This window comes from Lontra canadensis, unplaced genomic scaffold (assembly GCF_010015895.1).
Source record: "Lontra canadensis isolate GAN:19392208 unplaced genomic scaffold, GSC_riverotter_1.0 scaffold94, whole genome shotgun sequence".
NCBI lineage: Eukaryota > Metazoa > Chordata > Mammalia > Carnivora > Mustelidae > Lontra > Lontra canadensis.
Window position 1 is genome coordinate 3950607 of NW_022631088.1, and position 18436 is coordinate 3969042.

At 50.5% G+C, this 18436-nt stretch overlaps 1 protein-coding gene across 8 annotated transcripts in view; it reads right to left on the reverse strand.

Moving 5' to 3' along the window:
- Window positions 1–72: 72 nt before the first annotated feature.
- The window catches only part of CPEB1 (cytoplasmic polyadenylation element binding protein 1), a 92950-nt gene continuing 74586 nt past the window's right edge, over window positions 73–18436 (reverse strand). For 7 of the 8 annotated variants that reach the window (XM_032836832.1, XM_032836838.1, XM_032836836.1 and 4 more), the window contains 9 exons: window positions 13026–13252; window positions 11055–11307; window positions 9061–9174; window positions 8637–8741; window positions 7602–7738; window positions 4939–5137; window positions 3589–3683; window positions 2970–3050; window positions 73–1533 (listed from right to left, as the gene is read on the reverse strand). In XM_032836832.1, the coding sequence (XP_032692723.1) occupies window positions 1423–1533; window positions 2970–3050; window positions 3589–3683; window positions 4939–5137; window positions 7602–7738; window positions 8637–8741; window positions 9061–9174; window positions 11055–11307; window positions 13026–13252 (1322 nt within the window). In that variant the 3' untranslated portion in view covers window positions 73–1422. The remainder of the gene's footprint in view (window positions 1534–2969; window positions 3051–3588; window positions 3684–4938; window positions 5138–7601; window positions 7739–8636; window positions 8742–9060; window positions 9175–11054; window positions 11308–13025; window positions 13253–18436) is intronic. The other variant, XM_032836833.1, reaches the window with a different exon arrangement.

Genomic DNA, 18436 nt, shown 5'->3' on the forward strand with positions numbered 1-18436 from the left:
ATTTTTTCTCTGCAGTCTTATGACCCCGGCCCCCTGGCTCCCGCACCGCAGACACAGAGACTGAACGAGAACTCTGCTGCAACGTGTTTATTATGTGCCAAAAAAACTACACCACAGCTTACTCCACACATCTGTAGGAGAGTGCAGTCTTGCCTGCATATGCTACAATGAGGTAGAGACTTCACACACAGCTTCACGAAACCCACAGAGTAGCTGGGATATGCAACAATGCAACGGCAGCTCAGCAGGAGGGAGGGGGGTTATGACACTGGTTCTTTGGCACACAGCTTCCCAAAGAGGGGCAAGTAGGTTTTTTGTTTTGTTTTGTTTTGTTTTTTTAAAGAAGAAAGAAAAAGTCAAGTTTTCAAATTCCAGTAGCATTTCAGTGACTGCAACTGTTGCTTCATACACTTCTCAAATGAAAGAAATAAGGGAAGGGTACTTGTCCCCTCTGAGAGAAAGGGCTCCTGTGAGCCTTCATCTGCCCCCACCGAAAAGCAGCCCTTTTTTTTTTTAGCTCAGTTACAAAAGAAAAAAGTCCTGTGACTTTGTGATTAAAAACTTCTATCAACCCTCCCCCCCACGTAAGTGCAACTTAAGAAGGTGCCATAAACCATTTAAAACTATACACAGCAGCCGCTCAAATACCGCTTATCCGGTCCAGTTTCAAATCCGAAAAAAAAATTTTATTCTTGGTTGCAAATGCCTTGATTTGCAACTGTGAGAAACAGTGACCAGCAGTCCCCCAGACACAAATTTGCTATAATGTTAAAAGCTGCCAGGAAAGAAAAAAAAAATCTCTTGTTCCAAACGACTTAAAAACTGTTTTAAGGAGTGTAAAAAGGAACCGGTAAAAACCCTCGAGCGTAAAATATGAAATATGATTTTGGTTTAAATGAAGAGCAAAGTCTCCTTGTTGTTTACAGTAAAAAACACCAGCTGAACACTCAGTTTATGCCGTTCAGGTGGGGGTTAAATAAATGGAAAGGCACTGTATGGCAACTGCAAGAATGAAACCGAGACCTGCGTATCACCACCATCAGTATTGCAAGGAATGTAAAAAAGCGCTTTTAATAAATAAACCTAGATGTAGGCATCGTGTCAATACCTTCCGGACACGTAGTTCTTTTTTGCTTTTCATCGGCAAAATGAGGAACTAAAATCTGGGAAAACTACAGAGTCGCTTGGAGGGTGAGCCAGAGGTCCTTGCCCTAGCGCACCCCCTGAAAACAAAACCCGACAGAACTCATTGTGCGTTAATTAGTGCAGAAACAAAGACAGATTCAGCAAGTGCAAAGGTGACTATGATTTTCCCTTGTCCTTGGGAAGCCAGCTCCCTGGTCGCCAGGGGCAGGATGGTGCAGGCAGCTGCCTGACCTGCCAGCCTTGGGCGCCACAGGCCACCGGGCACGGCCAGCCCCTCTAGCTGGCATCTCGGTTCTTCTGGTTCCGCATCAGGGGGCTGTGGTGGCGCAGGCCCTCCATGCTGTGCCGCCAGTGCCAGCAGCTCCGGCAGAAGTACTTGAAGCACACCTGGTTGGGGGAGAAGGAGGAGAGAAGCTGCGCTGTCAGCACCAGCGGTGGGTGGGGGAGGCTGCAGGAGCTGCCCACCTGCTCTGCTAGAGAGGGAGCAGGGATTCCTGGCGGCCTCCATGCAGTTAGAAGGTATGGTCTCGGGGAACATTCTCCCCACCTTCCCCCGACCCGACAGAGGCCTGACTAACCGCAGCAAACCCACTAAGTGCCCACCTCAAGCAAACGTGCTGGGCTCCTACCATGTACAGAGATGGGGCCGGCTCCCCGCACTCCCTCCTACCACCGGGCTGCTTGTCAGGGCCCCTGCCCTGATCACCTCCTACAGAGCAGCTACATCATATGGCTGCTAATTTGGGAGAACATTCAAAGACAGCTGCTCCCGTCCCAATGCTAGGCATGCTGCACTGAGAAGAGGAAGTGGGGTGTGCACCACAGTCCCGGTCCTACCTCCAGCTAGCCGTGCCACCTCAGCCAACCCACCAGCCTTTGAACCATTACCCAAGCATGGGGTCATCTGTGAACAACAGGGACATGCAGGAGTCTGCTAGAAGAGGCTCATCAGAGAGATCCGTGTTCTGGGCTTTACCTAATAACCTGAATTTTCTCACACCCCCCCATGGAGCCTCCAGTTTAACTCTTCCCTGCCTGAGCCTCTGGCCCTCCGCAGTCAGCAACACTGCAGAAAAACCAAGCATGGCTGACCACTAGCGGCTGAATAGGCCCTCCCCAAACCTCCCTGAACCCTCGTCCCAGTATGGGACAGGCCAGCCGCATGGACACCCCTTGGAAACACTGCCCAAACACACCCAGAGCCCTCCTCCCTGCCCTCCAGGAACATTCAACAGAAAGCTCCCCACTTCTGACAATTGTGGAGAGAAACCAGGTGCAAATATCTGGAGTCTGGAGGCTCACAAGTGAAGAAGGGGTCCTCAAGGAGGGGATGACCAGTGGAGAAAGGCCCGATTCGAACTACTGTGCCCAGGGACACCTGGGTGTGATCCCAGAGCCCTGGGATCGAGTCCTGAGTGTGGCTCCTTGCTCGGTGGGGAGCCTGCTTCCCCCTCTGCCCTGCTGCTCCCCCTGCTTGTGTGTTCTCTCTCTCTCTCTCTCTGACAAATAAATAAATAAACCTTTAAAAAAAAACAAAACTACTGTGCCTGGCTCACAGGTGCTACTAACCATACCCACCCAGGTTCCTTTCATCTGCAAAGACATCATGCCACCAGCAAGGGGAAGGGCAGTGTATCAAGACTCAACAAAGTTTCCCAAGGACTTGTTTCCCTGGTCTGACCATCAGGGAACATGACTGCTGCCTCCTTCATGCTTTCGTAGACAACCCCAAGAGCACCAACCTTCTAGGGACAAACGCGGCATGACAATTTTTAATTGAGGGCAGGGACTTCCTAGACATTTCAAGTATCCTGGGGACTCACCTGATCTCGACAGAAGAAAGGACCAGGCTGAGAACTGCAGATATGACACAGAGAATCCTCTAGGTAGGGGTCAATCTGAACCTACGCAATGCGAAAACAAGAGAATGAGCACTCTTCTCGCCAGGAGGCCAGATAGGCCAGGAGAGAGGGGACGTTACTGGGGTATACACGGGAGTGCAGGAGGTCTCATTTTAAAGGGGAGAATTATGGGCAGAGTACAAACAGAGTCCATCGAGGACAGATGCGCACACACAAGGCCAGGCTGGCAGGCTCCAACACCCATCACCGCGTTCTGCACGGGTTTCTGGACACATCAGTGCCAGCAATCCATCCCCCGGCAAAAGGTGTGTTCAGAGGATACACGTCAGGTTGGAGAATGGGAAGCAAGGCTGCCCAAGCAACACCAGTCAAACCGCCAGTGAGCGGAGACCCCTCCCAAGCTGAAGAGGCTTCACGGTCCCAGCTCCCCTCCCCCGTGGAGCCTGCCACCGCCTGGCCACGCCCAACCCCGGCCTCACGTGGCCCACTCCCTGCACACCCCCAGCAGGGACCGGCTCCAGGCCCAGGCCTGCCCTGGGTAGTGAAGACCCAGAGTAAGGGTAGAGACCAGCATACTCGCCTTCTTGGTGAACTTGGTGGTTTTGATCTCCACAAAAGCAGCACTGACTGCTTTCAGGTAACTGCGTTGGTTATTGAAAGTCACACGGCCAGACCCTAAGAACAAGAGAACAAACCTACCTTCTAGCCAAATTCTCCCAAATGCTACTTGTCAACACTCAGGAAACCCTGGCTCTAGGGCTGTCAGACAGACATATATAAGACACTTATGTAATTTTATGTCTTCGAGTAGCCACACTGAAGCGAAAAGAAAGTGGTGGAATTAATTTTTATAATATAATTAATTACACCAAATATATCCCAAATATTATCATTTGAACGTGTGGCACTAGGCATATTTCAAGCATTCAGCAACCCCATTTATTAAACGGTGTAGTTCCGTGGACCGCGGGGGCACAGACCACTCAGGAACCAGGAAGGATCTGCTGACGGAGATGGGGGCAGGCAGAGACTCGTGGGGTGCACACAGATGCACAGGCAGGGTCCACACTGGGAACCAAGACGCAGAGAGAACACCCTTCCGAAGGGCCGGCAGCAGGCAAACCCCTCCTGGCCTGGAGGCCCTCCGGAGATGCAGCAGAGAAGCCAGAAGAAGACTCCTCCTGCCCAACGCTGCCTCTGCCCTGAAGCCTCTCCGGTCCCTGTTCCCAGCCTGCAGTGCAGCCCTGACGAGCACACCGAACTCCTTCCCTACCAGACTCAGGGTGGGCAGGCAGAGTAAGCACCTGGGGAGACGGGTTAGCCCTGCCTTGATCACACAGTTCAGGCCCTGCTCTACCTCCAAACCCCACCACCAAGATTATTCTGCTATGGCTGAGGAATGAACCTCCTTTCTCAGGGGGCTGACCAAACACCCAGCAGTGAGGGCCACAGACTTCCTTCCCTCAGTGAGGACAGCATAGGCCATGAGTACACTCTGCTGCCCGAGTCACCCGGCGTTGTCCTTCAACCTGATCTGGTCTCTGACCCTAGAGACAAGACCACTTTTCAAGAACTCTTAATTTGAAAAACAGGCACTTTCAGGGAGGTCCCGGCCTTTTAATGAATTGTTGTTGCTGATGCAAACTGGTTTGGCTATGAACTCTGAGCTTCCAAACAAAGTTCCGGTCTCCTTGTCACCTCCTGTGATCTCCTACCACTTTCTCCCCTTTCGTGGGCGGCGGTGGGAGAGTGGAGGGTGCAAGGAGCAGTACCGACGGCTTATCTAGAAAATGCTGCTGCGCTGCTGGTGGATGCTGACCTGCAGACCTGGGTCCGGCCTCCCTCTCCGCTCCCGTGGGAAGTTATTACAATCTCGGTCTAGCAAGGTCCCAGGGGCCACCAAGCTTTCCCACAGAAGTGGGACACTTACCAATGGGATACTTGTGCTTATCTGTGTCAATCCCAGCGTACACCACTCCACCAAATAGGTCGTTCAGGATGGCTGCCAGGGCCTCGGCATTGAGCATCCCATGCAGAGCACCGACAAACACCGTCCTGCTGGGGTCGAGTCTCTGAGACGGGCTCCGGACAAAGTTGCTGTCAGCCAAGACCCAGGGGATCACCTGCACCTGGAAACCACCCAGAGGTGTGTGAGCCCTGGCAGGGAGCCAGAGAGAGACAGGCTGTAGTGCCGCGAGGGACGTGCCCGGCAGCGGGGGTGCGGGTATACTGCCCAGTCCCAGGTACACAGGTGCTCAGCAGCCACCTCACCCCAACCACAGCTGGGTTTCACGCAGTCTATGTGTCCCAAGTGGGGAAAACAAGTGGAACAGCAGCCGCTCATCCTGGAGAGCAAGCACTGGGCTGTGGTTCCAGCAGAGGACCACTGAGCCACTGAGAGCACGACGTCCTTGGCGCAGGAAAGACTCAGAGACTGAAGGAGACGAGCTGGAAGGACAGAGGGTGGGGACGCTCAAGGCCCCACTAGGTGACGGTCACTGGCCCAATGTGTGCGCGAGCAGGCCTGTGCCAGGGGCAGTGGGAGTGACTGGAGACAGGCCAGGTGGACAGCTCACAGGGCAGCGTCACGGTACAGCAGGAGCTGTGTCCTTTGCCCCATGAGTCCCCTGAGCCTAGAACAAAATCTGGCACGGCAGGCAGAGTACCCCATGAGGAAATGCGCTGACAGATGACTGGTGTTTTTGGAAAGTTGGTTTGTGAAGATCCAACAATGACAACACCAGAAAGTCTCAAAACGGGAAGAGATCGGAGACAGAAGCTACAGCTGGGAGGACCTGAAGGTCCAGGGGACACTGGGCACAGAACAGGCCAAGACCAAGAAGATTCTTTGACAGAGGAGGCCGCACAAGTCGGACCACCTCCCTGGTGGGAGACTGAAGAGTTGGGGCTGAGGGAGTCCAGGCCGAGAAGACCCTGGGAAGAGCCACCTGACGCCAGTTACCAGGGAAAGCTCATTTCAGGGGAAGATGAAAAATCCCATGTTGCTTTTTCCACCCTCATGGGGAGAAGTATCACGTCTTGGCCTACATCCCAAGGGCCAGCAAGCTTTCCAAGCATTCTCTTACACTGGGTGCAAGAATCTAGGATTACAGGACATCCCCAAGAAGGACCCCACAGGAAGGTGGGGCTCAAGGAGGACATAGGCTGGAGAAGAGAGTGGAGCAGAGCCACAGGAGTGAGTGACTGAAGTGACAGGGAAAGAAGAGAAGAGAGTCCAGTACTGACTGCCCTGGTGGCGGGGAGGGGACACAGGAGAGGAAAGTCTGAGAGGGAGAAGAACCCGGACAGCCTCGAGTTAACACATCATAGACCAACTGCAAGGTGAAGAGGTGGGGACAAGAGATAGGGAGGGGCCAGCAGGGGCACTGAGCCAGGCCAGGGGCCTGTAGGACGGCCATGGCAGCCCCTCACCATGAAAGCAGGGGACAGGGATGATGGAGCAGGTTAACCAAGTCCTGGAGTGTAACAAGGTTGGGGAGCTGCACGAGCCCCACACAGCAAGAAACGGCAGCCCCCAAGACCAGCTTACTGTGCCACTAAGAGTGTGAATTAACATGAGGAAACAGCTATAAAGAGCCAGGCTTGTTACTTGGATTATTGTATTTTAAATCCAACGTGACCAGCTCAACAGTGTTTTTCCCCCTTCACCCTACAAATTTTAACTGACTTTACTTCCTAGAGCAGTTTCCCATCCACAGAGAAAGTGAGCTGGGAGCAGAGCACCCACATTGCCCCTGCTCCGATGCACACACAGCTCCCCCGCTCTGAACAGCCTGCCCCATGGTCAGGGAACCTGCGCCAATACGGCATCAGCCCTGAAGTCCATGCTTTACCTTAGGGCTTAATCTCGGTGCCTGCTGCACATTCTGGGAGATCTGACAAAAGTGTGATGACAGGATCCCTCCACTGGTGTGTCAGCCAGAGTGGTCCCAGGGAGCTATAAACCCCCAGTGCTCCACCTATGCCTTCCTCCCTCCCTCCTCCAGCAACCCTGGCAACTGCTCGTTTTTTTACTACAATAGCCATTGCATGTCCCATTTTATAAATGAGGAAATGAAGGTTCAGATATATTAGATATCTAGTCCAGTATCACAGAAGTGATGTTTTCTGGAACCAGTTTTTTAAAACGACAACACTGATCTGAGCACAAAACTTCTTTTGACCATTGGCCGAGAGGTTCTCCATGGATAATGTGGGCTAAGAAGTTCACCCACCACGGACTGGGAGGTCAGGAGGCACAGCCTGAGGGCAGGACTAGGGAGAAACAGCTATAGATTAGCAGTTAATTCCAAGTACAGAAAGCTGCTATTTTCTATTTCATTTTATTTGGGACAGAGATGTTGGCTGCAAAAAGGGCTGGGACATCGTCTGATCACTACAGGCAGGAGCACACACATGTCGGCCAGTAAGGCCCAGAGGTTGGTTGCTTTTCTACTATAACAGAGTATTTTGTTGTCCTTACTGTAGCACGGGAGGAATGCTCTCCCACAGTCCGTGTGGTCGCCTGCCCCATGAAATCCACTGCCTCACACGCCAAGCACCCAGCCCAGAGAGGACATCGTGCCGACTCACCTCCTTGCAGCGCATCCTTCGGCTGGACATCTTAAAATAATATTCGCTCAGACCGTCTGGGCTCAGGGGGTCATGAGAGCAAGCCTGAAGCAAGGCCCGGACGGACTTCTCTAGTTCGAAGACCAGATACACATACCCTATTTCCAATGAAAGGAGGAACAGCATTAACAACCCTGGGGTGGTTACTCCTCAGCCTTGGTTTTGTAGGAGGGGGTTTCTTACAAAAGAATTGGCCTCGTGTGTAAGATACATGTCTGTCCTACTCCCGGAATGTCTTTCTGAATAGAAGCACTTGCCAGGTCGGGTGGCTGGGCCAAGGGAGGGAGAAGCACACTGTCTCCCACCCAAGGGAGGGAAAGGACAAGGTGGGACACAGGATCTCATCATAACGATATGGCTCTTCATCCCAGAACACACAACACGTTCCAGTTAGCAGAGCCAGGCTGGCCTGGGGCAGGAAGGATGACAGGTCTGTGGCCAGTCTGCCGGGGCAAAGAAGTATTGCTTTAAAAGCCTAGTTAGAGCACTGGTTCGGTTCATCTGAACACTTTCGGTGGAGACGGGGCAGAGTGAAAATAGCACCTTTCTACAGGGAGGGGATCTCGTTTCAGACCAGTAAGGAATCAGATGCTTGGTCCTCATTCTTGCCAACTCCAAAGGGATCTCAGAATTAGGTCAGGCAACAATGTAACTGGGGAAGAAAGGCAGGCACAGGAAAGCTCTTCGGACGCCTCAGTCAGAGAGGAAAGTAGCTGCTGGGGTTCAGGTTTGGAGGGATGTGCACCAGGAAGTTGCCCACAGCAAGACGCACAGGCAGCCCCCACTACAGTGTAAGTAAGTGTGGACAGATGGGACGTGAGCTCAAGGAAGCAGAGGGCGTGTGCTGGGTTGGAGAGGAGTGCCAACAGCTGAACGTTCTGTGCCCTGGAGTGCCCAAACCATGTTACCAGCATGCAGCTGGGCCAGCCCAGCATCCCTCAGTGCAACTGCGTACTAGGGAGGGAAAAAAAAAAGCTCCTACCATGTCTGTATTACCTTTAGGCATATTACCTTTGGGAGGACACCGGGGGTGCTTGCCATCCTTACCAGGCCACTCCACACTCAGAGAGCCAAAAACACGGAAGGTGTTAACCAATCCAGCTGCAAGAAGATGGAAAAGAATGGCAGAAACTGATACCCCCCCCACCCTGGGACAGCGCAGCACAGGACCACCAGTGCTCTTCTCTCAGACTTGTCTCCCTTACAAACAACTCAGAATTGACCCTGGGTCTCCAGTGACAAGTGTAAGCACCAGACACAGAAGCAATACATGGTCTACAAAATGCACCCCTTCCCTCACTTACTGCTGATACCCTGAGCTCGGGCCCCACTTCAGCCCTGGCCTCAAGTCCAAATTTAATGTTCTTGAGACAAGGCCCACCTTCAATGCTCAAAGCAGCGGGTTTCAGAGGCGGCTCACCTTCCGTAATATCCCAAGGAACCCCTCCTAGGAACACCTTGCAAGAGTAGATGGGGTTCTTGTAGTTCCGGGGAGGAAGCTGGCCACTCCAGGTACAGGTGGCTTCATTCACAGCTTTGATGACAACAAAGAGAGAAATGGGTCAGAGGATCAACAAAGTCACTGCTCTTTCCTGGGATGAACTTATCCAGGAAGAACAAGACAGGCCACGGTCCCAGCCTGGCTGCCTGGGAGGACATCCATGAGTATTCTGAAAGGCAAGAAACCTTAAAACTCATCAAACCAGTCAGCCTGGTATGACAACTCTAAATCACTAATTCTGTTGCCACTAGAACACAGAGGAAGAGCAAAGCAGATGTGTAGGGCGAAAATGATCACAACCCAAGCGATTTTCAAACACGTGACTGATTAAGCTAACCACAAAGCTGTTTAATCTAGTCATGGCTTACAATACTAGTTTCTAATTACTCTAAAGTCAACAAAGCAATTCTGTTTACAATGTCCTATATGCTTACTGATCCAAACTGGCCTTCTCCCCGGATGTTTGAATGAAGAACATACGCTACTGTTTCCCAGTCTTCACTCTGAACTCAGTCACAGAAGTCAGGACACAGCCAGTAAAAACTGGCAGGAGCAGCCCAACAAGATGAGAATATCTCCATTGTTCCCCACCTCAGAACCATGTCCTATCACTGCCAGAGCGAGCTTCACGGCACCTGAACAGACACTGGGCCGTCCTTGATGCCAATGCTGTGAGATAATAGATTTTTTCCCCCAAACACCCCACTTCCTATTTATACCAAATGCAAGTCTGTCTAAACCCACTGTGACATTTCTCTGTCTCAAACAGCTCGTTAAGGAACCCTTCTTGCTGTACAGAGTAGAAACCATCTTCTGGTTGGCCTGTTCTGAAAACTTCTAGAGGCCTCTCTGTTCTTGGCGACCAGCTTGGCCTTTAGCCCGTCTCAGTCTGTTCCTTTCCAGATCAGTAGGGACTGGCTAGCCCTTGCCCATTTTAGTCCCTCAGCCCTAGGGCAGACAGCCAACGAAGCCAACCATCACGTCCATCCAGGACAATGACATGGAAGCTCATTCCTTAAAAGGCACAGGCCCGATGTGTTGCTACGCCAAGAACTTGGGTACCATCAGCAATATTTTGCAAACAAAAACATAAATCAATATAATGGTCTCATCCAAAAGCAAGGTAATGTCATTTCATAGGCAAACAATGGCACTAGTACAAACATGGGTTGCCAAAACCATTAAGCGAACAGGGTGGCAGAAACAGCAAGGGAGAACGAGATCAGGTCCGGCTCTGTGATGGGAAAAATGGACAAACTGAAGCCTACAGAAACAAACGGATGGACACACTGAATATTCACTCGGACTTCAACTCCAGAACCTTAGGAGAGTGGTCCGTGCATCTCCCTAAAGCTTTGGTAAACAACTTACCAAGACTCCTTAACTTCCAAGTACTGGTAATAAGATGAGAGACAGATTCCATACGTGTTTAAGAGAATGTAGTGATAAAACCTAAATGTTCCCGAGAAACCAGGACATCCCTTACCTTAGAGGCTGACCCAAGGACCACCTACCCCACAGTACATCCCTGAGGAGACCAGTCAGAAAGCCTCAGGGAAGAAAGCTCCAGCATGGGTTGTGTCTGACCCATCTCTGAATTAGAAAGAGGAGAGATAGACACAATCCTGGACATCGCTTCCAGGGTTTCTCCTGAATGCACCCACCCGTGAAAGAACCAAAGCAACACCGGTACACAGCCAGTCTCCATGGGAGAGCACAACAGAGAGGTGGGTCCAACCCCATATGGGCACAGCCTCTTTCCTCTCTGCTCGGCCTCAGAGAAGTTCTGGAGTTGGTCCCATTAGCGCTTACTCCACGGAATGGACCAGAGACAGTTCAGCAGTCTGTGAACTAAGGTCACTTACTCGGTGTGCCCAGAATGAGGCCCCAGGCATGGCCAGGGCCACACTCACCTGCTGCTTGCCGGTGCAGCCTGGCCTCTCTCTCGATGCTGAAGGGGTCTTTGGGAGCTTCCAGGAGGTCCCAGGATGGCCACACAGAAGCCCCTGGCCATCTCTTGGATGCACTGGTTGGGGACGGGCTGACGGCAGCGAGAGCAGCTTGCTCTTGGTCCATCCGGGACGCAACCCCCATCTTTAAAGGGTCTCTGGGACCACCACCCGTCAGAGACAGGAAGGGCAGGGGAGGGGAAATACGAAGACTTGACTAGGGGAGGAAAAAGGAAGATACAAGTTTTTAAAGGACAGTTTTGTTATAAAAGTAATAATCTATATAGAAATTATACCATTTAGCTCTGGTATTTTCTCTTATGCATTTTCTTCCTATGCATTTTTTATTAGTTGTCCTTATACTAAAATTTAAACAAATCCTTTTTTCCACTTTTTTTTCATATTCCCAGGCAGTCTTCACAATCATTGTTAATTAATTTATGATCATCTATTTAGGGAACAAGCTACATTTCACTAACCTATTCCCCTACTGTTTAAATTTAGATGCATTCCAAGTTTTCAGGATTATAAATACAAATTTTAAGGTATAGTTTCTTGCTTTGTGTAGCTTTTTTTGGGTCCAATTCCTAGAGGCAAAATGACAAAATGCTTTCTAGGAGGTTCTGCTTTCTGTCAGAAATGTATGAGATTGTGGGTTCCACTATAAGCTTGTGTCAGGGCTCTACATTTTACTAACTTAAGTGGGTAAAAATGATACATTATAAAAAAAAAAAACACAAACTAATTGCTCAGAATGTTTCCTAGAAATTCAAATACTGCCTGTATTTCCCTCTGCCGTGTGCTGTCTGCCCACAACCCTTCATCAAATAACCCTTGGGGTTGGGTATCTGAGAGAGTTCTTTCAACAAAATCCCCAAATATTGAAGGTAGTTACGTGGTAAATTTCCAAGACTGAGCCCCATCTGAATCAGCACAGGCAGAACCAGAAGCATCTAACCCCATTTTACAGGGGAGTCAACTACAGCCCAGACAATCAAAGGGACCTGCTTCTGGTTGCTGTTCTGGAAACATGGCCTAAATGGATAAAACCAACAGGCACTGGAACACCAATGCCAGCTTTCGTATTCTAGGACAGGCTGACAGGGGACCAGGCAGGTGCTCAAAGGTCACAGGATGGATGGGAAAGTAACTACGTCCAGCGCTACCAGTCCTGGAAGCAGAGAAGAGGGTAGGAAGAGCAGCCATCGTATGCACTAGGAGTGAGCTGGTGAGGGGGAGTGGCAGCAGAGGAAGTCGGGTGCAGAAGGCACCTGAAATTGTATTTGATTTGAGGATGATGTCTCCCTGCCATTCCCATGTATGTACTTCCCCCACCCCCATCCCTTGTCTATTCTAACCCACCCGCCAGTTCTCCTCAGCGCAGGTGCTGCTCCCGTCACACACAGCTGCGGACAAGGGGCTGAATTAACCCTGAAGCAACAGTTCACAGATTCGTCACGGCCTCACCCGGAGAGGTGACACGGGTCAGCGAGAACAGAGGAGCTCCAGTAAGTCTGATCTGGATTAAAATCCTGGCTCTGATAATTACTAACGTGTGATTTGTAAAATCTTCACTTAGAAATCGGAGAGAATACACGTCAAGGTATGTAAACATACTGTTTCCAGGCTAAAGAAAACCACCAAGCCGGTCAAGAAAGACAACAGTGCAGGACTCCCGTATCCACTTTTGAAATGAACTATTTCTCAAAACTATTTCTCCTCTTGTAGGAGGAGAGTCCACTGCTTGGGTCCTGAAATGTACCGCTCAGTGAGTGTACACGGCATCGTCTCCTCCGTGGAGGAGGAAGGTTCTCAGCACGTTCCCCGGGGCCTCCTCGGATTCCGTCATTCCGCCTCCCGCCGGCACTCTGGTAGACGCGCTTCCCACACAGGCTCACTGGCCCTGCCCCCCTCACTCCCTGACAAGCTACGTACAATCAAATCTGAGAGATGATCTGATCCAGAACTGAAGCCACTGGTGTCTGAGTCAGAGGGACTGCTAGAACGGGAGTCCAAGATGGGCCGGGTGTCCAGGCGGGATCCTCTAACTGACGGTGCTGGGAACTTGTCCACCAAGTCAGATCCAAGGGGGTCCAGAGGCAGGAAGCTCAAGGGGGGTTTCCCCAGGACGTTGCCGAGTGGGTTATGGAGCATGCTCAGTACTAGGAAGACAAAAAATAAAGACATCTCGTGACCTCTTAGTTTTCCTCCCAAACAGCAGTCCTTCCCTTTTTCCCCACAGCCGCCTGAGAAGATACACAAAGGCACCACCGCAGAAGCACGACAGACCCACGGGAGAGTGCGATGAGCAGAATGACGTCCCAACACCGGCCATGGCCCCGTCAGAGGCAGCTCCAGGACGGCTTTCTGAAGACCAGAGTTCTTGCTGCAGCAGCAGCAGACGTGCTCCCCGCCACCCAGGCTTAAGGGTCAGTGCCAGTATTTGGGAAACTGTGCTGGCAGGAACCCTGGTCACAGCTGCTATTAATGCTGGATACACACGTCTTGCTGCCGTAGGAGACCCCCTCAGCACAGCTAGGAAACCCAAACCACACTCCTTCCTTACTGCCTGCCAATGTGTTTATTCGAAGAATTCCCACCTTTCTAACAGTATCTAGCTACATTACAGAATTTCATGTCACGCCCCACAAGTCTGGTTCAACAGGAGCACACCATCTCTTCTGCAAAGCTCCCTCGTGCAAAGTTCTCGCCTGTACACTCTCTCCCCTATTCACCCCCGAATTTCAGACACCGAGGATGGGAGCAGAAGGACAGTGAGTGTAAGCCCAGTCTGGCTTAAGACAAACCAGGGCTGGAACCCTAGGTCCAACACTGCCTCTCCGTGGCTGTGTGCTCGGTGAAGCTCATGGAGTCCCCATTTTCTCAGAACATCCTGAGTGGAATATCAACTATTTCATAGCTTTGTCAGGAGGGTTCAACAATTAAGATAGCAGATGGGAAGTGCTCAGCAGAGCAGTGCCCAGCACACAATAAATACTTAACTACCAAACATCAAGAAAGAGTGAACCAAAGCAAGAAGAGGTGAGGGAGGTAAAGTGGAAGAAGGGGACACATCTTTCCACCCTCGGTCTTGAAGACATAAGGAATCCAAAGGAAAACATGTCTTTTACCCACGAGAATAAAGAATAAAAGGGCTTTGCCATGGAGCATGGTGGTATGAAGCTGAGGAAGAAGCGTTCATCTGATACTGTTTCCATCTAAAGACAGAGGAAAATGTCCACCTCAAAACGGCTGTGAGGTGAAACCAAAGTCATGTGTGTCTGTGTCTGCGTGCACGTCTGTGTGTGTGAGGGGTAAGCATGTGTGCACCACTGTGTGTGTCTATGTGTGTGTGTGGGTGGGTGGGTTGTGCGCACACACACATCTGTGTGGGTAGGTGCATGCTTCAGTGTGTATGCGCACATCTGTGTCCGTGTGCAGAGTCCGTGTGTGTGTTTATGTGCATCTGTGTCTGTATGTGCAAGTGCACGTGTGTGTGTGTGTTTGCAGAGGCTTATTAATTGGTGGCCGTGCCCAGCTCCCCACCCCAGGTCACCGAGTGACACACAGGTGGCCAGAGTTGAATGCCAGATGCGGGCTGTGCTGCATCCCAGGCGACAGGCAGAAGCCTCTTCTGAGACACAGGCCAAGTGAAAGCACACTTTCAGGGCCGCATGCACACACGCCATTCACGACAGAATGCGTGTGCCAGGGGAGACCAGCCCACTCTCCTGCAGCCCGAAAATGGAGATAAGGTGGGCGGATCTTCAACTTTCCAAGCACAGGGGATACTGTGGATGTGTGTGTGTGTGTGTGTGTGTGTGTGTGTGAGATGCTGGTAAATATATCCTGGATTCACCAGAAAACAGCCCAGTCCCAAGCAGAGGTGCCACTCTCCATTCCTACCACATGGAAGAGCATTTCAGTCCCTCCACATGGCAGCCACCACGGAATGCACTCGGCCAACCTCATTCTGCCGATCAGACACGTGGCGGGGCGTGGGGGGCGGGAACTGCACCAGCTACAGCAAGGAGTCTGTTAGTTAAAAGAAAGTTTTCTTAAAAAACAAAGTGATAGGGGCGCCTGGGTGGCTCAGTGGGTTGAGGCCTCTGCCTTCAGCTCAGGTCATGATCTCAGGGTCCTGGGATCGAGCCCCATATCGGGCTCTCTGCTCGGCAGGGAGCCTGCTTCCTCCTCTCTCTCTGCCTGCCTCTCTGCCTGCTTGTGATTTCTATCTGACAAATAAATAAATAAAATCTTTAAAAAAAAAAAAAAACACCAAAGTGATAAACTAAGGCCTTTGAAAGCCATTCCTAAGCACAGCCCATAGCTGTTTAACGTGTCTCTCAACGCTGGATTCTGACATCCACCAGAAATAACCCTTGTCAAACTTCTCAAACACTCCTGACAAGGACCTGCGTCCCTGAAGCGCAAAATCCAACCCCCCGAGCTCATGCCCTGAGAAGGCAGTGGGTTGCCAACTTACTGGAGCTCCTTCCTGGTGCTGCAAAGCCTGCCATAAAAGATTTGGGAGAACAGCAGCTCGTCCCCACCGGCCTGAACCTGGTCCCAGCGCCCCGGAGGCCACATATCCCCCACATGCTACAGAAGTAAGTGTAGGCGTTGAGTAACAAGGGAGCAACCACATCTTACACAGCTTCGAAAACCAAGTTTGGGCACACAGACTTCACGGGGACGGTACGAGGGGAGGAGCAGAGGTGGCTGACAGGACAGCCCCCTGCACCCGGGACGCAGCTGAGAGACTGTGTCTACGCTCGACGGGCCACTCTCTCCACACAGGACATACAGGGCTGTGAAGGAGGAACTGGGACAAGAGCTGCAGGGGAGGCGAAGGACGGGTCACACGGTGCAGGTGAAGGACAGACGCAGGTCAGCACAGTGGATGCAGACGCAAGCCAGCCATTTCAGTGTGCTGACAGCTGCAAGAGGGATGAAGGGGCAGACAGAAGAAACGGGAGGGGCTGGGATGGTGAACACTGAGCTTTGAGGATGGCAAGATGAAGGACAATGACCAGCCATGGGCTGACATGGAATGTGTGGAGCCTGAGAAGCTGGACAGCTCATCCAAAAGGATATTAAAGGGATCCATGGTGATAACTGGGCCTGGGGTTAAAACAAACAAGCAAACGAACCCTGAAACCCTCAAAGAAGGAAAGAACGGGGAGACTGGAAGGAACAACAAAAGGAATGGCTGAAGTAAGTGGTCGATGAGGCCCGGAAGAACGCTCTCTCTCACTTGACAAAGCAGCACTGGGGAGGAGAAGCCCCCAGCAAATGCACAAGTCGGAGGGAGCATTCCCCAGGGAAAGACAAGACAGGACTGTGTATCAATCCTAGAAAAAGGTACAGTACTGTAGGGAGCCCCAGGAGTTGTCAAGGGAAACAGCATAAAGCAGCAGAAAAAAGCTCAAGAGAAGGTGGCTGGCCCAAAGGGTTTGTGTCTGGGGACGTCAAGGACGATAAAGATGGGCTATAGTAACTGTCTTCACCCAAGGTTTCTTAAAAACATGTTATTTGGAAGAGTCAAAAAGCAAAATGGGTGCCCCTGCGACCACTCTTCTCATTCACCTCAGCTTCTGTTCACTACCATGTTGGTATTTCTGTTCTCCAGCCACAAATCCATCCACCTCAGCTAACACGCATTTTTTTTTTTTTTTTTTTTTTTACCATGCCTGCAAAGATAACTTGAGACTCTGTCAAATTCCTGTGTCAAAGCTAAGAATTATGTCTACGGCACTCCTCTCAATGTGATAATAGGCCTGTCTAAAAAGAAAATGGCATGACAACCCATGCTGGCCACTAATGAACTCACTTCCTTAAGCGTCCATGGTTCACGGTCAATCATCTGTTCTACAATTTGGACCAGGTTTAACCAAGCTCCTACCATCCACTAATAGCAACTTCCACTTCCTGCACACAGAGCATGTGCCAGATGCTCTGTCAGAAGCACTTTAGGAAAGTAATCTTCACTAAATCCGAAGCAGTGAGTACTAGTACCCCGTCTGAACAAAAGAGAACCCAAGGCTCAAAGGTCAACTGTTGGGCGAAGTAACAGCTGGTGAGTGACAGGACGGGCCCCAGCTCCTTCTGATTCTGAGCTCGATCTTTAGTAATGCACCATTCACCAGCTACCTTTTTTTGTTTAATACCCAGGACTTTACATCTTTTTGTCTTCATGTTCTCGACACCTTTTATCCAAATTCCTTTAAGACCATCAACTACTGACAAAGCTCTCGCACCTACCAAAGGTCAGTGCCTTGGGATCTAAATCATCCAGGCCTTGAAACTTCTCTAGGGCCTTGCCACTTTAGGAACTCACTAAAAATGCATCGTGGGCCCCACTCCAGACCTACTAATTCAGAACCTGCATTTTGAACAAGATCCCCAGGAGGATTGCGTGCATATTAAAGTTTGAGAAGCACTAATCTAGAAAAACCTGAGGCTTGCTCCATCAAGCTTCTCATCAGTACCCCTCACCACACCCCAAAAGCATTTCATGTCATTTCCCTTGACTTAAAGACTATAGGTTAAACACAGCTCTTACAGCATAATGGCAACTAATACCTAAACTAACAAAAGCATGGTGGCTATATAGGACATTTCCCAAAGAATCTGGTCTCTGAAAACATTAGTGGGGTGTGCAGTGGGGAGTAGGGAGGAGAGAGGGAGTTGACAATAACCGGGAGCAAAGAATACACAAGACTGATACAGACTGTGGTAACAGTTTCGGGAAAAATGTTGACTAGAGCAAGCTGAATGTCGTGAAAAATATTTGGGACAGCTGGAAGACTTTGTAAGCTCATGCTGGGCAAAAACAAAGGGAGCTAGAGCCTACTGCTTGAAGCAGACACCGGTTAAGAGACAAGGAGAAGTGCCAGGAAGGACACTACCGGGTCACATGACAAAACCGGACTACGAACAACAGCTTAATGAAAGTGTTGTAGCAACTTTGCATTGACCGGAATTGAGAACGTCTCTGTTATATAAGAACATCTCTGTTCTTAATGGGTCAGGAAGAACTTATATAGAGACAGAGAAAGAGAACACGCAAGTGATAAAGGTAAATGCCAACAACAAGAGAATCCGGATAAAAGAAATACAAGTATTCCTTGTGTAACTTTAAGACTTTAGTAAATCTGAAATTATTCCCGAAGTTTTTTTTTTTAATGACATGAAGGAAAACTAGTCAATTCCCATTGGACTTTCTCTGCCTCTTGCAAGGTAACTGGATCTAGCCCAAAAAGGAGAATCAAGCACAAGAAATAGGGCCTAGATTCCCCAGTGGGGGCGGTGTGGGGGGGTGATAATTAAGTACCTTTCAAGCC